General features: G+C 46.3%; 1 protein-coding gene across 2 annotated transcripts in view; it reads left to right on the top strand.

Annotated features, from left to right (window-relative positions):
• DHX15 (DEAH-box helicase 15) overlaps positions 1–16,262 on the top strand; it is a 297,726-nt gene that overhangs the window by 85,497 nt on the left and 195,967 nt on the right. For both annotated transcript variants that reach the window (XM_030191241.1, XM_030191239.1), the window contains exon 6: positions 4,071–4,238. In XM_030191241.1, coding sequence (XP_030047101.1) covers positions 4,071–4,238 — 168 coding nt within the window. The remainder of the gene's footprint in view (positions 1–4,070; positions 4,239–16,262) is intronic.

The raw sequence follows: 16,262 nt of genomic DNA, 5'->3' as shown, positions 1-16,262 counted from the left end.
AAACATACTCATCCTCCAATTCAATATGTCTAGTGCATTTGACATGATAAACCATAATATATTAATAAGATTACTAGATAAGTTTGGGATTGGTGGTAACATACTTAGCTGGATCAAAGGTTTCCTAACCACAAGAACCTTTCAAGTAAAATCAAACTCAAACATATCACCTTGGAAAGCAGACTGCGGAGTACCACAAGGATCACTGTTATCACCAATCCTCTTCAACCTAATGATGACCCCTCTAGCCAAGATCTTATCCAACCAAGGACATAACCCTTTCATCTATACAGACGATGTCACAATATACATTCCTACACCAAAAAGTAACGTGAATCATCCAGATATATTAATTGACCACATCTAAGGTTTGTTGGCAGAAGTGGAGGAAAAGCTTCATACTACCGTTGCTCTACACGGTATAGTAATCGGAGTTCTTAAGAAGGAAGAGCAGAACAGTTAAAAAAAAGTAATCATCAGCTGAAAAACCTCCTAACAAAAGTTAACAAAAACACAGGACAATGTCAAAAAAATTACTTATCTGTGCTGTGTGGATTGCACCGGCTATTGTAGTGCTGCTCTCTTACGGGGTGAAGTCCCGACGGACCCGTTTCGCGTAGGCTTCTTCAACAAAAATAACCAAAGAAAAGAAGACCAGCTTAAACATCATGGACTCTTGGGCAAACGCATTTCAACTAAAACTCAACAAAGAAAAAACACATTGTCTCGTCATCTCATCCAACACAGCGCAGACAACCCCACAATCATCAACACACCAGATTACACACTCCCTATCTGAGACAGCCTGAAAATCCTCGGAGTCACATTGGACCACAACCTAACACTAGAGAGCCAAGTGAAAACCACAACAAAGAAAATGTTCCACTCAATGTGGAAACTCAAGCACGTGAAACAATTTTTCCCCGAGGGAAACATTTCACAACCTAATACAATCAATGGTACTAAGCCATTTAGACTACTGCAATGGAATTTATGTGGGATGCAAAGAACAAACCTTAAACTTCAGACAGCTCAAAACACAGCAGCCAGGCTCATCTTCGGGAAAACGCGATTTGAAAGTGCAAAACCCCTCCGCGAAGAATTACACTGGCTCCCAATCAAAGAATGCATTGCTTTCAAAATTTGCACTATGGTTCACAAAATAATCTACGGTGAAACCCCGGGGTACATGACAGACTTGATCGACCTACCAACTAGAAACACATTTGAATCATCACGAAATCTGCAAAGGACTCAAATACAAATCAGCTTACGCATCCGGTTTTTCCTACATACGCCACAACTGTGGAACGCACTACCAAAAGCCTTGAAAACTACGAACGACCATCTACACTTCCGGAGAACACTAAAAACTTACCTGTTTAAAAAGGCGTACCCTACCAATCCAACATAAATGCCTGATCTCTCTCTCAAAAAAAAAAAAAAAAAAGTAATGGACATAACACAACCCTTCCGAGCACGATTCCCTTATGTGGCTATACCACATGAACGTTATCTTACCACAACTTCACTATATATTTGTTTACACCGGAGTCTGCAATCGCTTCTCCGGTACTATGCAAGCCACATTGAGCCTGCAAATAGGTGGGAAAATGTGGGATACAAATGTAACAAATAAGGGTGAAGGGAGAGGGGACACTTTGCTGCTGGCCTATATAAGGGTGGAGAGGATACAGAGATTTTATTGCAATCCGCAAAGAATGATGGATAGTGCAGAATATAAGTTTTATAATGTTTGGCTATGTGTGGGTAGAGAGGGGGGAGTGGCAAAAGCTGCTGCCGATTACCTGTTAAACCACTTTTGGAGAATGGATCTGCTGGTACCTCACTAATAGAACTTCACACTGGCTGTCATTGGGGCAGTGGAAATTTGGTGGAAGGGTTGACTGTCATGTACCTGGACCTAGAGACAAGTGGCCCTTCTCCCTTCTGACTCTTTTATGTCATGACTGCATGTTAAAACAGTTTTCTAAATGATTTAATGCTGTTAAATTGCTTGTGTAAAATAGAGGTAGCTTGATTACCACATCTTGATGTTATCCTAGTAAAAAGTATAGCTTTCATAAGTTTTGGAAATAACAGAAAACGTCCTGATCTCACTTCAGTTTGCTAACTACAAGTGTGGATTTTAAAGGTTTTCTTTCAATATTGGTAATTGAACCCTGATACCCGATCCATGTTAATACTATATAGATGTTCTTGTTAAGTACAGTCAGTTTAAATCCATCCAAGCAGCCTTCAGTATAGGGGCGTGCCATGGAAGGAGGGGAGCCCACTTAATCTGTTCCTGTATCTCCTAAGGTGGATTCCCCCTGATCTTTGGGCCATAATGTTTTAATTTCTAACACTGAGTAAAATTAAACAAATCTTTCAATTATTGCATCAGTGACAAGCTTATGTGACTTCAGAATTTATTGTACATAGTTTCAGATTGAAAAACAAAAAGTGCATTTAATGCTATTGCATGAAATTTCAATTTTAGTACAATTTAGTGAAGGGAAGTCTTGCCTCACCAATCTAATGCATTTTTTTGAGGGGGTAAGCAAACATGTGGACAATGGGGAGCCGGTTGATATTGTATATCTGGATTTTCAGAAGGCGTTTGACAAAGTGCCGCACGAAAGACTCCTGAAGAAATTGCAGAGTCATGGAATCGGAGGTAGGGTATTATTATGGATTAAGAACTGGTTGAAAGATAGGAAGCAGAGAGTAGGATTGCGTGGCCAGTATTCTCAGTGGAGGAGGGTAGTTAGTGGGGTCCCGCAGGGGTCTGTGCTGGGTCCGTTGCTTTTTAATGTATTTATAAATGACCTAGAGATGGGAATAACTAGTGAGGTAATTAAATTCGCCGATGACACAAAATTATTCAGGGTCGTCAAGTCGCAGGAGGAATGTGAACGATTACAGGAGGACCTTGCGAGACTGGGAGAATGGGCGTGCAAGTGGCAGATGAAGTTCAATGTTGACAAGTGCAAAGTGATGCATGTGGGTAAGAGGAACCCGAATTATAGCTACGTCTTGCAAGGTTCCGCGTTAGGAGTTACGGATCAAGAAAGGGATCTGGGTGTCGTCGTCGATGATACGCTGAAACCTTCTGCTCAGTGTGCTGCTGCGGCTAGGAAAGCGAATAGAATGTTGGGTGTTATTAGGAAAGGTATGGAGTCCAGGTGTGCGGATGTTATAATGCCGTTGTATCGCTCCATGGTGCGACCGCACCTGGAGTATTGTGTTCAGTACTGGTCTCCGTATCTCAAAAAAGATATAGTAGAATTGGAAAAGGTACAGCGAAGGGCGACGAAAATGATAGTGGGGATGGGACGACTTTCCTATGAAGAGAGGCTGAGAAGGCTAGGGCTTTTCAGCTTGGAGAAGAGACGGCTGAGGGGAGATATGATAGAAGTGTATAAAATAATGAGTGGAATGGATCGGGTGGATGTGAAGCGACTGTTCACGCTATCCAAAAATACTAGGACTAGAGGGCATGAGTTGAAGCTACAGTGTGGTAAATTTAAAACGAAGCGGAGAAAATTTTTCTTCACCCAACGTGTAATTAGACTCTGGAATTCATTGCCGGAGAACGTGGTACGGGCGGTTAGCTTGACGGAGTTTAAAAAGGGGTTAGATAGATTCCTAAAGGACAAGTCCATAGACCGCTATTAAATGGACTGGAAAAATTCCTCATTTTTAGGTATAACTTGTCTGGAATGTTTTTACGTTTGGGGAGCGTGCCAGGTGCCCTTGACCTGGATTGGCCACTGTCGGTGACAGGATGCTGGGCTAGATGGACCTTTGGTCTTTCCCAGTATGGCACTACTTATGTACTTATGTACTTATGTGAATTAGAAAACATGATAAAAAATATAGCTGAATAAAAATTAGTCCATTATACATTCATTAGAGTTACTAAATCTGATCTGTTTGGACTCCTGAACTGGTAATGGTGCCCTGGTTAATCTATTAGGCTAAAATTTACTGTTTCTGAAATACATGTAATGTTTATATATATATATATATATATATATTGAAAACATGATTTGTTCTTTTAATAGGAAATCGATGAAGCTTGTAAAAGGATAAAACGTGAAATAGATGATTTGGGTCCTGAAGTTGGTGACATTAAAATCATTCCTTTATATTCCACCCTTCCACCTCAGCAGCAGCAGAGGATTTTTGAGCCACCGCCACCTAAGAAACCAAATGGAGCCATAGGAAGAAAGGTAATTACATTGGTACTAATGGTGCTTTACCAGTTGATATTGCCAATAATGCGCTCCTAACCACCTGCTTTGATTAGACACCTTATGAATGGAGTTAATGAAAATTGGTAGATCAGTCATTTAGTATTAGAGGAAACTCTTTATTCTTTCTAACCCATTGGAAGTTGGAAAGAATTTGGTACATGGGCTGAGAATGTCCATCTCTCTGTGGGCAAAATAGCTGAAAATTTAGCAAAATGTGATGGTTTGGCGTACAGAAAAAATATGGTAAAAAGATGCATTAATGTCTAGGAAAGGGGCCAAATTGGATCAGGGATTCCAGAGAAATAACCCCCCCCCCCCAAAAAAAAAATAAAATAAATATAACCCGCTGCATTTCTGTTGGAGGAGTGCAGTTTCTGTAGCATGGAAACATTCATTCAGTGTGGAACATAGCAATCGGGGAATTTTTCCTCTCAAACTATCCTGCAATTCCATAAGCTGCCCTCAACCCCTGAAATTAACATCCTCCACTCACAAAACTCTAACCCTGGCAATGGCCCTCCACTCTTAGCCCTTCCTCCTTTCCTCTTGAACCTTGACTAGCCTCCCCGTTTGCACAATTTCTTTATTCTACTGACCAATCTGTCAAAAACAGCCTCTTAATTGTGGATGTTCCTCTGTCTTGGAGGCATACAATTGTCGCACGATACTCAAAAAAACAAACAAACACAAAAAAAACCTAAAAAAAAAAAAAATTTTCAAAAACCCAACAAACAAACCTTGATTTGAGACCTTACTTGGATAAGTTCCTGGAGGGAAGGGTCCATAGTCTGCTATTGAGATAGAGATGGGGAGGCCACTGTTGTAAAGAGAATACTGGGCTAGATGGACTTGGTCTGACCCAATATGACTTTTCTTCTGTTCTTAATGATCATTTTTACAGAATCATCATAAAAAATTCAAAACTTGATTAAAGACCTGGTTGTTCCGTTCCACTTTTGATTAATGACTTGTTTCCCTTTCCCGTATCTCCCCTTTTTTTTTTCCTTTTGTTTTTCTCTTAAAAACTGTAACTTTAATTTTGTTCCTTCTCTTTTTCCTCCTAATCTCTTAAATTTATTGTAAACTGCCTGGTGGCAAACACATATTCTCCGAGGACAAGCAGGCTGCTTGTTCTCACATGTGGGTTGATGTCCACATCGGCCCAGAAATCGGCATTTTACCAGCAAATTAAACAAAGTTTGCTAGAGTCTTCTAGTGCGTGAGCCGCGCACACGACTTCCCGCCCGTAGCATGAACGTGTTACTTCAGTTTTTTTCTTGTCTGCGACGGAGAGACAGTGTTTCTACCCTGCTCTTTGTTTTTGGCCCAGGAGAAAGAGTCTGACGACGAGTTCGCTATCTTTTCTTTTCTTTTTCCCTCATTTTATTAAAAAAAAAAAAAAAAAACCACTTCACATACTTTTCTAGATTTTGGGCCTTTTTATAAGGTTTCTTTCTTTTTCGACGCGGCCTATTTTGAGGCTTCACGGCCGGGTTCTTCCCTTTCTTTTGTGCCCCTTTGTTCTTTTCAAGGCACAATCACGCCGTTTAATTTTGCCGAAGCTGTTTTCCCTTCCATGTCATCGAATACACCCAGCGGCTTCAAGCTTTGTATGCGGTGCAACCTGACTATCTCAGGTACCGATACCCACGCCTGTCGGGGGTGCTTGTGTCATCTGTACCTGCTGCTGCAGTGGTGCCTAGCCGTTCGCCTGTGGTGAGGTCCCTGACCGCGATGCCACCACCCAGGTCGACTCACCTTCGACGTCTGTGGAGGGAGCTTCGCTGCAGTCAGACCTAGCATCGACCTCGCGATATCGCCATAGAGGACATCGTTCCTCTGTGTCGAGGCAGGTCCAGTGTCGAAGCACCTTAACTCAGGTTTTATCCGACACTAAGCAGGAGCGCTCGTGGCAGTCAGATGAGGATCCCAGATACTTCTCTTCTGATGAGTCCTTTGGGATTCCCTCTGATTCTTCCCCCTTTCTCTAGAAAGGACACTATCTCCACCGGAGAGTCTGTCCTTTTCCTCTTTTGTCAGGGAAATGGCTACGGCTATTCCCTTTCCTGTGGAGGTTGAGGATGAGCCCAGGACTGAGATGCTCGAGGTCTTGGATTATTCTTCTTTACCTAAATAGGCTGTGACAGTTCCTCTGCATAAGGTTTCTGAAGGAAGTCCTTATGTGAAACTGGTCAGCCCATCTGGCCCCGTGGTCCCGAAAAAAGCTGAATCCCAGAATCGGATCCACGGTGAACCTGGGTTGATGAGGTCTCAGTTACCTCACAATTCCATGGTGGTGGATTCCGCCTTCAAGAGAGCCAGGAGTATTAGAGAATATGCTTCGGTGCCCCCAGGCAGAGAAGCTAGGACTCTTGATTCTTTGGGGAGGAAGACATGGGCTGCTATGCTTGCGGCCAAGATCCAGTCATACCAGCTGTTCACGAGCGTCCACTTGAGGGACTTGATATGTCAACTGTCCAGCTTGGTTGATGCACTCCCTCTGGAGCAGGCCGACCCTTTTCACCAGGTGGTCAGGCAGCAGAAGGCGTTTTGCAAGTTCCTGGCCAGGGGTACTTTTGACACTTTTGAGGTGACATCCAGGATCGCTGCTCAAGGTATAGTGATGCACAGACTCTCATGGCTGCGTGTCTCTGACCTGGATCACTCTGTCCAGCAGCGGATGGCGGATGTTCCTTGCCGGGGGGGGGCGGGGGGGCAATGTTTTTGGTGAAAAAGTAGATGATCTAGTTGATCAAATCAAGAAGCATAATGATGCTATGGATTCTCTCTCCCACCAGGCACCTTCTGCTACTGCCTTCTCATCTAGGAGGTTTTTTGGCGGGAAGAGGAGTGCCCCCTATACCTATTCTAGGCGTAGGTACACTCCTGCTTCTCGGCAGCCTGCCCAGGCTCAGCCCCAGCTCGCTCGTTCTTGTCAACAGCGTGTGACTAAGGCCCAATCTTCTCCCCAGCAATAGCAAGGGACGGGCTTTTGACAGGCTCCAGTTCAGCATAGCCTCAGTAAAAGTGTCCGTACCGGACGACTTGCTGGTAGGGGGGAGGTTGAGGTACTTGCTGAGGAACTCTACACCCTTCTAAAGGCCAGTGCGGTCGAGCCTGTTCCACCAGGGGAAGAAGAGCTGGGATTCTATTCCAGGTACTTCCTTGTGCAAAAGAAAGCAGGGGTGATGCGTCCCATCCTAGACCTAAGGGGCCTGAACAAATTTCTAGTTCGAGAAAAGTTCAGGATTGTTTCCCTGGACACTCTTCTTCCCATGATTCAAGAGAAGGATTAGCTATGCTCTCTGGACTTAAAGGATGCTTACACACGTCCCGATACTTCCAGCTCACAGGAAGTATCTGCGATTTCGGCTGGGAACTCAGCACGTTCAGTACTGTCTACTGCCCTTTGGTCTGGCATCTGCGCCCAGGGTGTTCACAGAGTAACATTGCTTTTGACTCGTAACCACTTGTAACCACTCGCCTCCACCTACCCTCCTCTCTTTCTTCCCATTCACATTAATTGATTTGATTTGCTTACTTTATTTATTTTTTGTCTATTAGATTGTAAGCTCTTTGAGCAGGGACTGTCTTTCTTCTATGTTTGTGCAGCGCTGCGTATGCCTTGTAGCGCTATAGAAATGCTAAATAGTAGTAGTAGTAGTAGTGCTTGGCGGTAGTTGCAGCGTCGCTAAGCAGACTGGGAGTGCATGTGTTCCCTTATCGCAACGATTGGCTGCTGAAGAGCCACCTTGAAGGCAGGCGCTCAGCAGTCCATGTGAATGACTATTCAGGTGCTAGAACTTTTGGGGTTCCTGATAAATTATTCCAAGTCCCATCTCACCCCAGTTCAGAAATTGGAATAAATTGGAGCTCTGTTGAACACAAAGACAGCTGATCAGGTTGTAATTAGGATCAACATGAGCATCTGCTCAGGCTGCATTGTTCTCTGGCACCCAGGGCCACTGCTTCAAATCCAGTGGGGGATGTTTGTCTGGTTTCAAAGCCACAGTTAGGCCCTGGATGACAGAGAAGGAAGATGCAGTCCAAGGTGCTGCCACTATTGCCTTCTATGCCATTGAGGATGGAAAGTGGAGCCTTAATTGGTGGAGGGAGGGAGTTTTAAATCTGTGCAGTGGCCAATTATTGCCTCGCCATCTGCATACATGTGGACTAGTGCAGCAGGAATGCTTAGCTCCCAGGACATTGGTCTCCAGGCCATCCTACTGTGGTCGTGCAGTATCCTGATTCCTAAGACAACAGTCCTTGGTCTATTCTTCTTGGTTGAAAAGGCTGTCAAGGTTTGACCTTCAGCTGGCAGAACAAATACTGGCAAGTGTGCTCCCAATGTTCTGACCTAGAACAGCCTTCTGGTTGAGCAGAGGCAGACAGCAGCGTTGCAACAAAAGGGTCATATCCTACTTAATCCAGTCCCCTGTCAATTCCACACTCCCGTGACTACTCTTCAAAATAACCCTTTCACTGGGAAATCATTCTTTAAAAAAGTAACCTAGAGAAGTGAGCTCCTTGCAGCAGCAACATGGGCAGTCCAACCCAGTGCCAGCTGTCAAGGTGGGGAGGGGGGGAGGAGGGGAGAAATATACTATCTGCATGGTGGCAGAGCTCAGGGAGAGATGTGAAGGATGCTTGGGGCCTGAGTGTGAACTCTTAGCTGATCCCTTCTACCCCCTTGCACAGGTAGCTAGATTCAGAATTGAGGGAAACCTTTTAAAGGTACCAAATGGCATTGCAATGTCCAGGAAGGGTGTGGAGTAGGAGGACCAGTTGACACCTCTATGAAGAATGGCTGCCATGTTGGGTCTTGCAATGACCCAGTCTGCTTTTCCTGTCTGTCCTACCCTTTCTCTGTTTTTGGTCTACAAGCAGAAAAGGTCCTGGTATCCGCAAAGGTTTTTCATTCTTTCTCCTTCCTATGGCCCTTCTCACCTAATTTTGGGTAGATGTACCAGGCTTTCTGTTGCAGATGCCATGTTGGGTAGGAGGAGCTGTTCACTCTTTGCTCTTTGGACCTAGTGTTCTTAACCCAGTCCTTGGGATACATAGTCTGAATGAGGCCATACACAGTGAATATCCATGAGAAACTTGCATGTACTGCCTCCATTGAATGCAAATCTATCTTATGCATATTCATTGTGGATTGTGTTGGCATTGTAAGTAGTATACTATGCCGTACTTTGTATTATTTGAATGTTTTTACTGCTGTAATTGTTTATTACTCATGTTTGATTTATTCTTATTATACACTGCCTTGAGTGAATTCCTTCAAAAAGGCGGTAAATAAATCCTAATTAATAAATAAATATATTCCTTTTGCCAGAAAGGTTAAACTTTCTTAAGACCACAACCTAGTGCTAGGAAGCACTGTGCGCAGGAATCTCCTTGATATACCAGGATTGGATTAGAGGCAAACTGAAACTGTTTGAAAACTTTTGGCCAATACCAAAGCTGCAGCTGACTCATCACCTGGTTTTGCCTGACATTGAACCGAAAACTGAAGTTTGGATGTGTGAATGTGAACCAGTGAGGGCTGCTGGGTATCGTCAGAGCCTGCAGTCTGCATTCCTCTGCTAAACCCACAGTATCCAAGCCAGAATATAATAATTTAAATAATGCAAGATTGTATTTTACCTCCAAGCAAAATAACCTTTACACACATAGACCGTAGCTAATGAAAACTGAAACTAAAAGTTGGTGCTTTTTACAGTGGCTGACTTTGCATCACACTTGGAGTGACAACTGACATAACTCCAGAGCGTCTAATTCCTAAGGAGTTTATCCCAAATTTACAGACTTAAATTCCTACAAACTGTTGTATCAAAAGCATTTATTTGGAGCACTCTACCATATAAACTATTAAAGATCATAACTGCATTAGTTGCAGTCGCAGTTCATAAAAAAAAAAAAAAGAATACAAAGAGTAGCTGCCCCTCCCCTGGACTATTTTACAATCCCTGGTAATCTAGTGGTGTAATTTTGCAGTCGTGATACCCCAAGGTGGCCATTTCGAGAGCAGAACTGGAATGGGCAGGAGTAACTGGGGATTGCTCCTGCCCCTACTAGACCACTCGGATTGTAAGATTTTTTTTTTTTTGGGGGGGGGGGGGGGGGGGGCAGGAGGAAGAGCGACAAATGAGTCAAAGCACAAGTTTTTGGCTTTCACAAGAAACACATGGTCATTTTATGGCCGAAAATAACTTTTGACTGAAACCGGACAGAAAAAGGGTTTTGTGCTGGTTATGGCACTGACACTGAAACCAAAATTTGGTCATCCTCTAGACTGGATCTCTGCTTAAACGGTTTAATTTTCTCCAATCCCTCTCTCCAGACCGTGGTATGTAATGTAGCTTGAGTCCACTTGCATCGGGTCCTCCTTTTCAGCTAATGGCATGCAGAGGTTGGATGGTGGTCTGAATGGTTCTGATAAGGCACTTTCATCATCTTTTGCATGGAGATGGCTGATAAGATTTGATTCCTCAGCAATCCTCCAGACCGTTCAAGACGCTTGGGTTATGCACTCCTACCAGCAGAGGGAGACTGAGAACACTAAAACTTCTTATACAAGTAGCCTGTGCAGACCTTCTACTAACCAGTATTTTCTCAGTCTCAGCAGAGGGTAGATGTGTGCAGTGTACTCAGTCTGGTAGGCCCGTTTGGGGGTTTCTAGGTTGGGTTGTAAATGTTAGAGACCCACACTTGGATCTCTATTACAGGGTGTAAGTCCTAAGGAGCTTCTTATTCCCTGTGGGGTGTCACACCCGGGTGGCTGGGTCCCTCCCCCTGTGCTCTTCCTCTGGAGGACTGCTTGACCTCGGCTACAGACCTCATTCTGTACCCTTGAGGTGTTTAGGCATCAGCAACGAGGTATAAAATAAACGTTTTTAAAAGGCGGCTATTTTGGCCGTTCTTGTGGCAGTCCAGAGATAAAACGTCTTCAAGGGCGTTCTTGCCTTAGGTGGTTTTGCCTATTAGTCTGTCAGAGCACAAAGCAACTGTTTGTTTTTATTGTGTTCGCGGCCATTATGTCTAAGCCGACGAGGTGTCGTTTTGCGCGAAGCGCGGCGTTGAAGTGAAAGGTGGCCAATGTAAATTATGTGGGGAGCCTACTTTGTCAGTGCTCTTGCCCCCCTTGCTTTCCCCTGAGTCGGCCGAGGTGTTGGGCGGCGATTTGACCGCAAATTCCAGGCTGACAACGGCCGGGCCGGTTCTTGCGGGAAACGCGGCCATTTTGGCTGTGCGTCTCAGGTCGGCCTTGACGGAGCTGTTTTTGGCGGGAAGCGCGGCCCTTTTGGCTACGCATTCCGTACCGGCGCCAGGGGACCACAGTTTAGCCGTGGATCACACGATGGACCTGCTGCCTCGGGAGCGAGGGGGGGTCCGTCACGGAGACTACGGGAAGTGTTGGGGCTTCAGCAGCGTCAGGGCATTTGGCTTCCCCCCCTGAGTTTGTCTGGTCTCTGTATAATGCCTGGAGAGCTGGCCCCTCTTAGGCTGTTTGTTCCCCGGAGGCTGCTAGCTCAGTGGGAGTTAAGCGCCCGCGGGTGGATATTTCGGAGCCTTTGGAGGTACTTTCTCTGCCTGGGTCGGACGTTTGAAGTGACCCAGGAGAGGAGGATCTCTTAGATGTGTCTGAGGATCAGGATGGGCTAAGGCCTGGGGAAGTGGTTCGCATTTTTTATAAGGAGGAGTTGTTAGAGCTCATTGATGATCTCTACTTTGAAGTTTGCTCCGGCGGCCATTCTCTCTGCGGAGGGACCCCAGGTAGATCCCTTGGTTAAGGGGATTCGGAGAGCCTGCCGTTCCTTTCCCATGAATTCAGACATTAGGGACATGGTTTTTCAGGAATGGTCTGTGCCGGAGGCTGCTTGTAAGGTGTCTAGGGCTATGGCGCGTCTGTATCTCTTGCCTCCCGAAGATTTGGCCCTGCTGAAACCATCTACTGTGGATGCGGTGGTTGCGGTGGTTACTAAGGCTACGGCCATTCCGGTGGATGGCGGTACAGCCTTACGGGATCCTCAGGATAGGAAGCTAGAGTCCTTTCTGAAGCGCAGCTTTGATTTGTCGGCTTTGACCTTGCAAGCCTCTGTGTATGGGGGCTTAGTAGCCAGAGCTTGTTTCCGTTGGGCGGAGAAGCTCTTGGATGAGCCTGCGTTAGATAGGACTACTACTACTATTTAGCATTTCTATAGCGCTACAAGGCGTAAGCAGCGCTGCACAAACATAGAAAAAAGACAGTCCCTGCTCAAAGAGCTTACAATCTAATAGACAAAAAATAAATAAAGTAAGCAAATCAAATCAATTAATGTGAACGGGAAGGAAGAGAGGAGGGTAGGTGGAGGCGAGTGGTTACAAGTGGTTACGAGTCAAAAGCAATGTTAAAGAGGTGGGCTTTCAGTCTAGATTTAAAGGTGGCCAAGGATGGGGCAAGACTTAGGGGCTCAGGAAGTTTATTCCAGGCGTAGGGTGCAGCGAGACAGAAGGCGCGAAGTCTGGAGTTGGCAGTAGTGGAGAAGGGAACAGATAAGAAGGATTTATCCATGGAGCGGAGTGCACGGGAAGGGGTTTAGGGAAGGACGAGTGTGGAGAGATACTGGGGAGCAGCAGAGTGAGTACATTTATAGGTTAGTAGAAGAAGTTTGAACAGGATGCGAAAACGGATAGGGAGCCAGTGAAGGGTCTTGAGGAGAGAGGTAGTATGAGTAAAGCGACCCTGGCGGAAGACGAGACGAGATAGGACTATTTTGGTTCAGGACCTGGCCAAATTGGAGATGGGGTCTTCGTTTTTGGCGGACACCCTTTATGATCTGCTAAGGGCTTTGGCTAAGAATATGGCTCTGGCGGTGACAGCTCGCAGGGCTCTTTGGCTTAGGGGCTGGGTGGCAGATGTGGCCTCTAAAGCAAAGTTGTGTTCTCTACCTTTCAGAGGTTCTATGTTGTTCGGAGAGCACTTGGATAAACTGATGAGTGGTCTTGGGGATACCAAGGTCTCATGGTTGCCAGAGTTACGGCCTAAGGCGGCTAGTTGAGGTGGTTCGGCTAGAGGTCGGTTTAAGGACGCGAGGCGGTACAGGCTGGGCAGATGTGTGTCTCCTTCTAAAAGCCGTTTTTTCCAGCGGACGCAGTCCTTTCGAGGGGGTCGGGACTCCTCCGTAGGTGCCGGAAATGGTAATAAGTCCTCCTTATGAAGGTGTGCGGGTCCAGCCTCTGGTGACGGTCGGGGCGCGACTTCATCTGTTTTATCAGGGGTGGACCCAAATTACTTAAGATCAGTGGGTGCTGGAGGTTGTTTGCGACGGTTATACGCTCGAGTTCGAGCACCCGCTGCCGGATCTGTTTCTTCCCTCTCCTTGTCAATTTCGAGTCAAGTTAAAGGCTATTCAAGAGACTCTGGGTCGCTTAATCCAGTTGGGAGCTGTGGTACCCGTTCCTCGGCACGAGCAGGGAATGGGTTGTTGTTCCATTTACTTTGTGGTGCCGAAGAAGGAGGACCAGTTTTGACCCATTTTAGGGTCAATGGGTGCCATCCTTCCACATGGAGACTCTGCGCTCGGTCATAGTGGCTGTTCATCAGGGAGAATTTCTCACGTCACTGGATCTCACGGAAGCGTATCTGCACGTGCTGATTCGAGAGGCCCATCAGCGTTTCCTTCGTTTTGTTATTTTAGGGAGGCACTTTCAGTTCTGTGCTCTGCCTTTTGGTCTGGCAACGGCTCCACGCACCTTCTCCAAGATAATGGTGGTGGTAGCAGCGGCTTTGCGGAGGCAGGGAATTCTGGTGCATCCGTATCTGGACGACTGGTTGATCCGGGCGAAGTCTCGGGCTCACAGTGTGGCGGCGACGGCTCAGGTGGTCGTGTTTCTGGAATCGCTCGGATGGGTAGTGAATGTAGTCAAAGGTCAGTTGATCCCATCGCAGAGTCTGGAGTACTTGGGAGTGCGGTTTGACACTGCAGTGGGTCGTGTTTTTCTGCCCGATTCTCGGATCACCTCTCTTCAGCAGCAGGTCTGGCTGTTAATGTCCGTTCAGAGTCCGACGGTTTGAATGTACCTTCAGGTTCTGGGCCTCATGGCAGCGACAATAGAGGTAGTACCATGGGCCAGAGCGCATATGCGCCAGCTTCAGGCGGCTCTGTTGTCCCGGTGATCTCCTCAGGTACACAGTTTGGAGTTGTGGTTGCCATTGATGGGGGCTCCTCGGCGCAGTCTCCAGTGGTGGCTTTGCTCGGCCCATCTGAAAAAGGGCATGCCGTTGGAACCTCCTCAGTGGATGATTCTGGTAACAGATGCCAGTCTGCTGGGTTAGGGAGCTCAGTGTCTCGGTCGGTCCGCGCAGGGGCGGTGGTCGACAGAGGAAGCTCAGTGGTCTATCAACCGGTTGGAGACGAGGGCGATTCATAGTAACATAGTAGATGATGGCAGAAAAAGACCTGCACGGTCCATCTAGTCTGCCCACGATAAACTCATATGTGTATACCTTACCTTGATTTGTACCTGTCTTTTTCAGGGCACAGACCGCATAAGTCTGTGCAGCAGTATTTCCCGCCTCCCATCACCGGCTCCGGCACAGACCCCGTATGTCTGCCCTCCCCCATCCTAGCCTCTCAACCACCAACCCCTCTTCCCCCCGCCACCCAATTTCAGCTAAGCTTCTGTGGATTCATTCCTTCTGCACAGGATTCCTTTATGCCTATCCCACGCATGTTTGAATTCCGTTACCGTTTTCATGTCCACCACCTTCCGCGGGAGGGCATTCCAAGCTTTCACCAACCTCTCCGTGAAGAAATACTTCCTGACATCTTTCCTGAGTCTGCCCCCCTTCAATCTCATTTCATGTCCTCTCGTTCTACCGCCTTCCCATCTCCGGAAAAGATTCGTTTGCGGATTAATACCTTTCAAATATTTGAACGTCTGTATCATATCACCCCTGTGCCTCCTTTCCTCCAGAGTATACATGTTCAGGTCAGCAAGTCTCTCTTCATACGTCTTGGAACGCAACTCCCATACCATCCTCGTAGCTTTTCTTTGTACCGCTTCCATTTTTTTAACATCCTTCGCAAGGTACGGCCTCCAAAACTGAACATAATACTCCAGGTGGGGCCTCACCAACATTTTATAAAGGCGCATTAAAACCTCCTTTTTTCTGCTGGTCACACCTCTCTCTATACAGCCTAGCAACCTTCTCGCTACGGCCACCGCCTTGTCGCACTGTTTCATCGCCTTCAGGTCCTCAGATACTATCACCCCAAGATCCCTCTCCCTGTCCGTGTCTATCAGGCTCTCCCCTTGGATTTCTACTCCCTAAGTGCATCACTTTGCATTTCTTCGCATTGAATTTTAATTGCCAAACGTTAGACCATTTTTCCAGCTTCTTCAGATCTTTTTTCATGTTTTCCACTCCCTCCGGTGTGTCCACTCTGTTGCAAATCTTGGTGTCATCCGCAAAAAGGCAAACTTTACCTTGTAACCCTTCGGCAATGTTACTCACAAATATATTGAACAGAATGGGCCCCAGCACCGATCCCTGAGGCACTCCACTACTCACCTTTCCCTCCTCCGAGCGAACTCCATTCACTACCACCCTCTGGCGTCTGCCCGTCAACCAGTTCCTAATCCAGTTCACCACTTCGGGTCCTATCTTCAGCCCTTCTAGTTTATTCAAGAGCCTCCTGTGGGGAACCGTGTCAAAAGCCTTGCTGAAATCTAAGTAGATGACGTGCATAGCATGTCCTTGATTTAATTCTCCGGTCACCCAGTCAAAGAATTCAATGAGATTTGTTTGGCACGATTTCCCTTTGGTGAAACCATGTTGTCTCGGATCTTGCAACTTATTGGCTTCCAGGAAATTCACTATCCTTTCCTTCAGCATGGCTTCCTTTACTTTTTCAGATTCGGCTAGCTCTGTTGGCGTTTCGCTCAAGTGTGGTCGGAAATGCGGTAAGAGTCATGTCCGACAACGCGACAGCGGTAGCTTATGTCAACCGG

Source organism: Microcaecilia unicolor, chromosome 2, assembly GCF_901765095.1.
Source record: "Microcaecilia unicolor chromosome 2, aMicUni1.1, whole genome shotgun sequence".
Lineage (NCBI taxonomy): Eukaryota > Metazoa > Chordata > Amphibia > Gymnophiona > Siphonopidae > Microcaecilia > Microcaecilia unicolor.
This window is presented reverse-complemented; position numbering and strand designations above follow the sequence as displayed.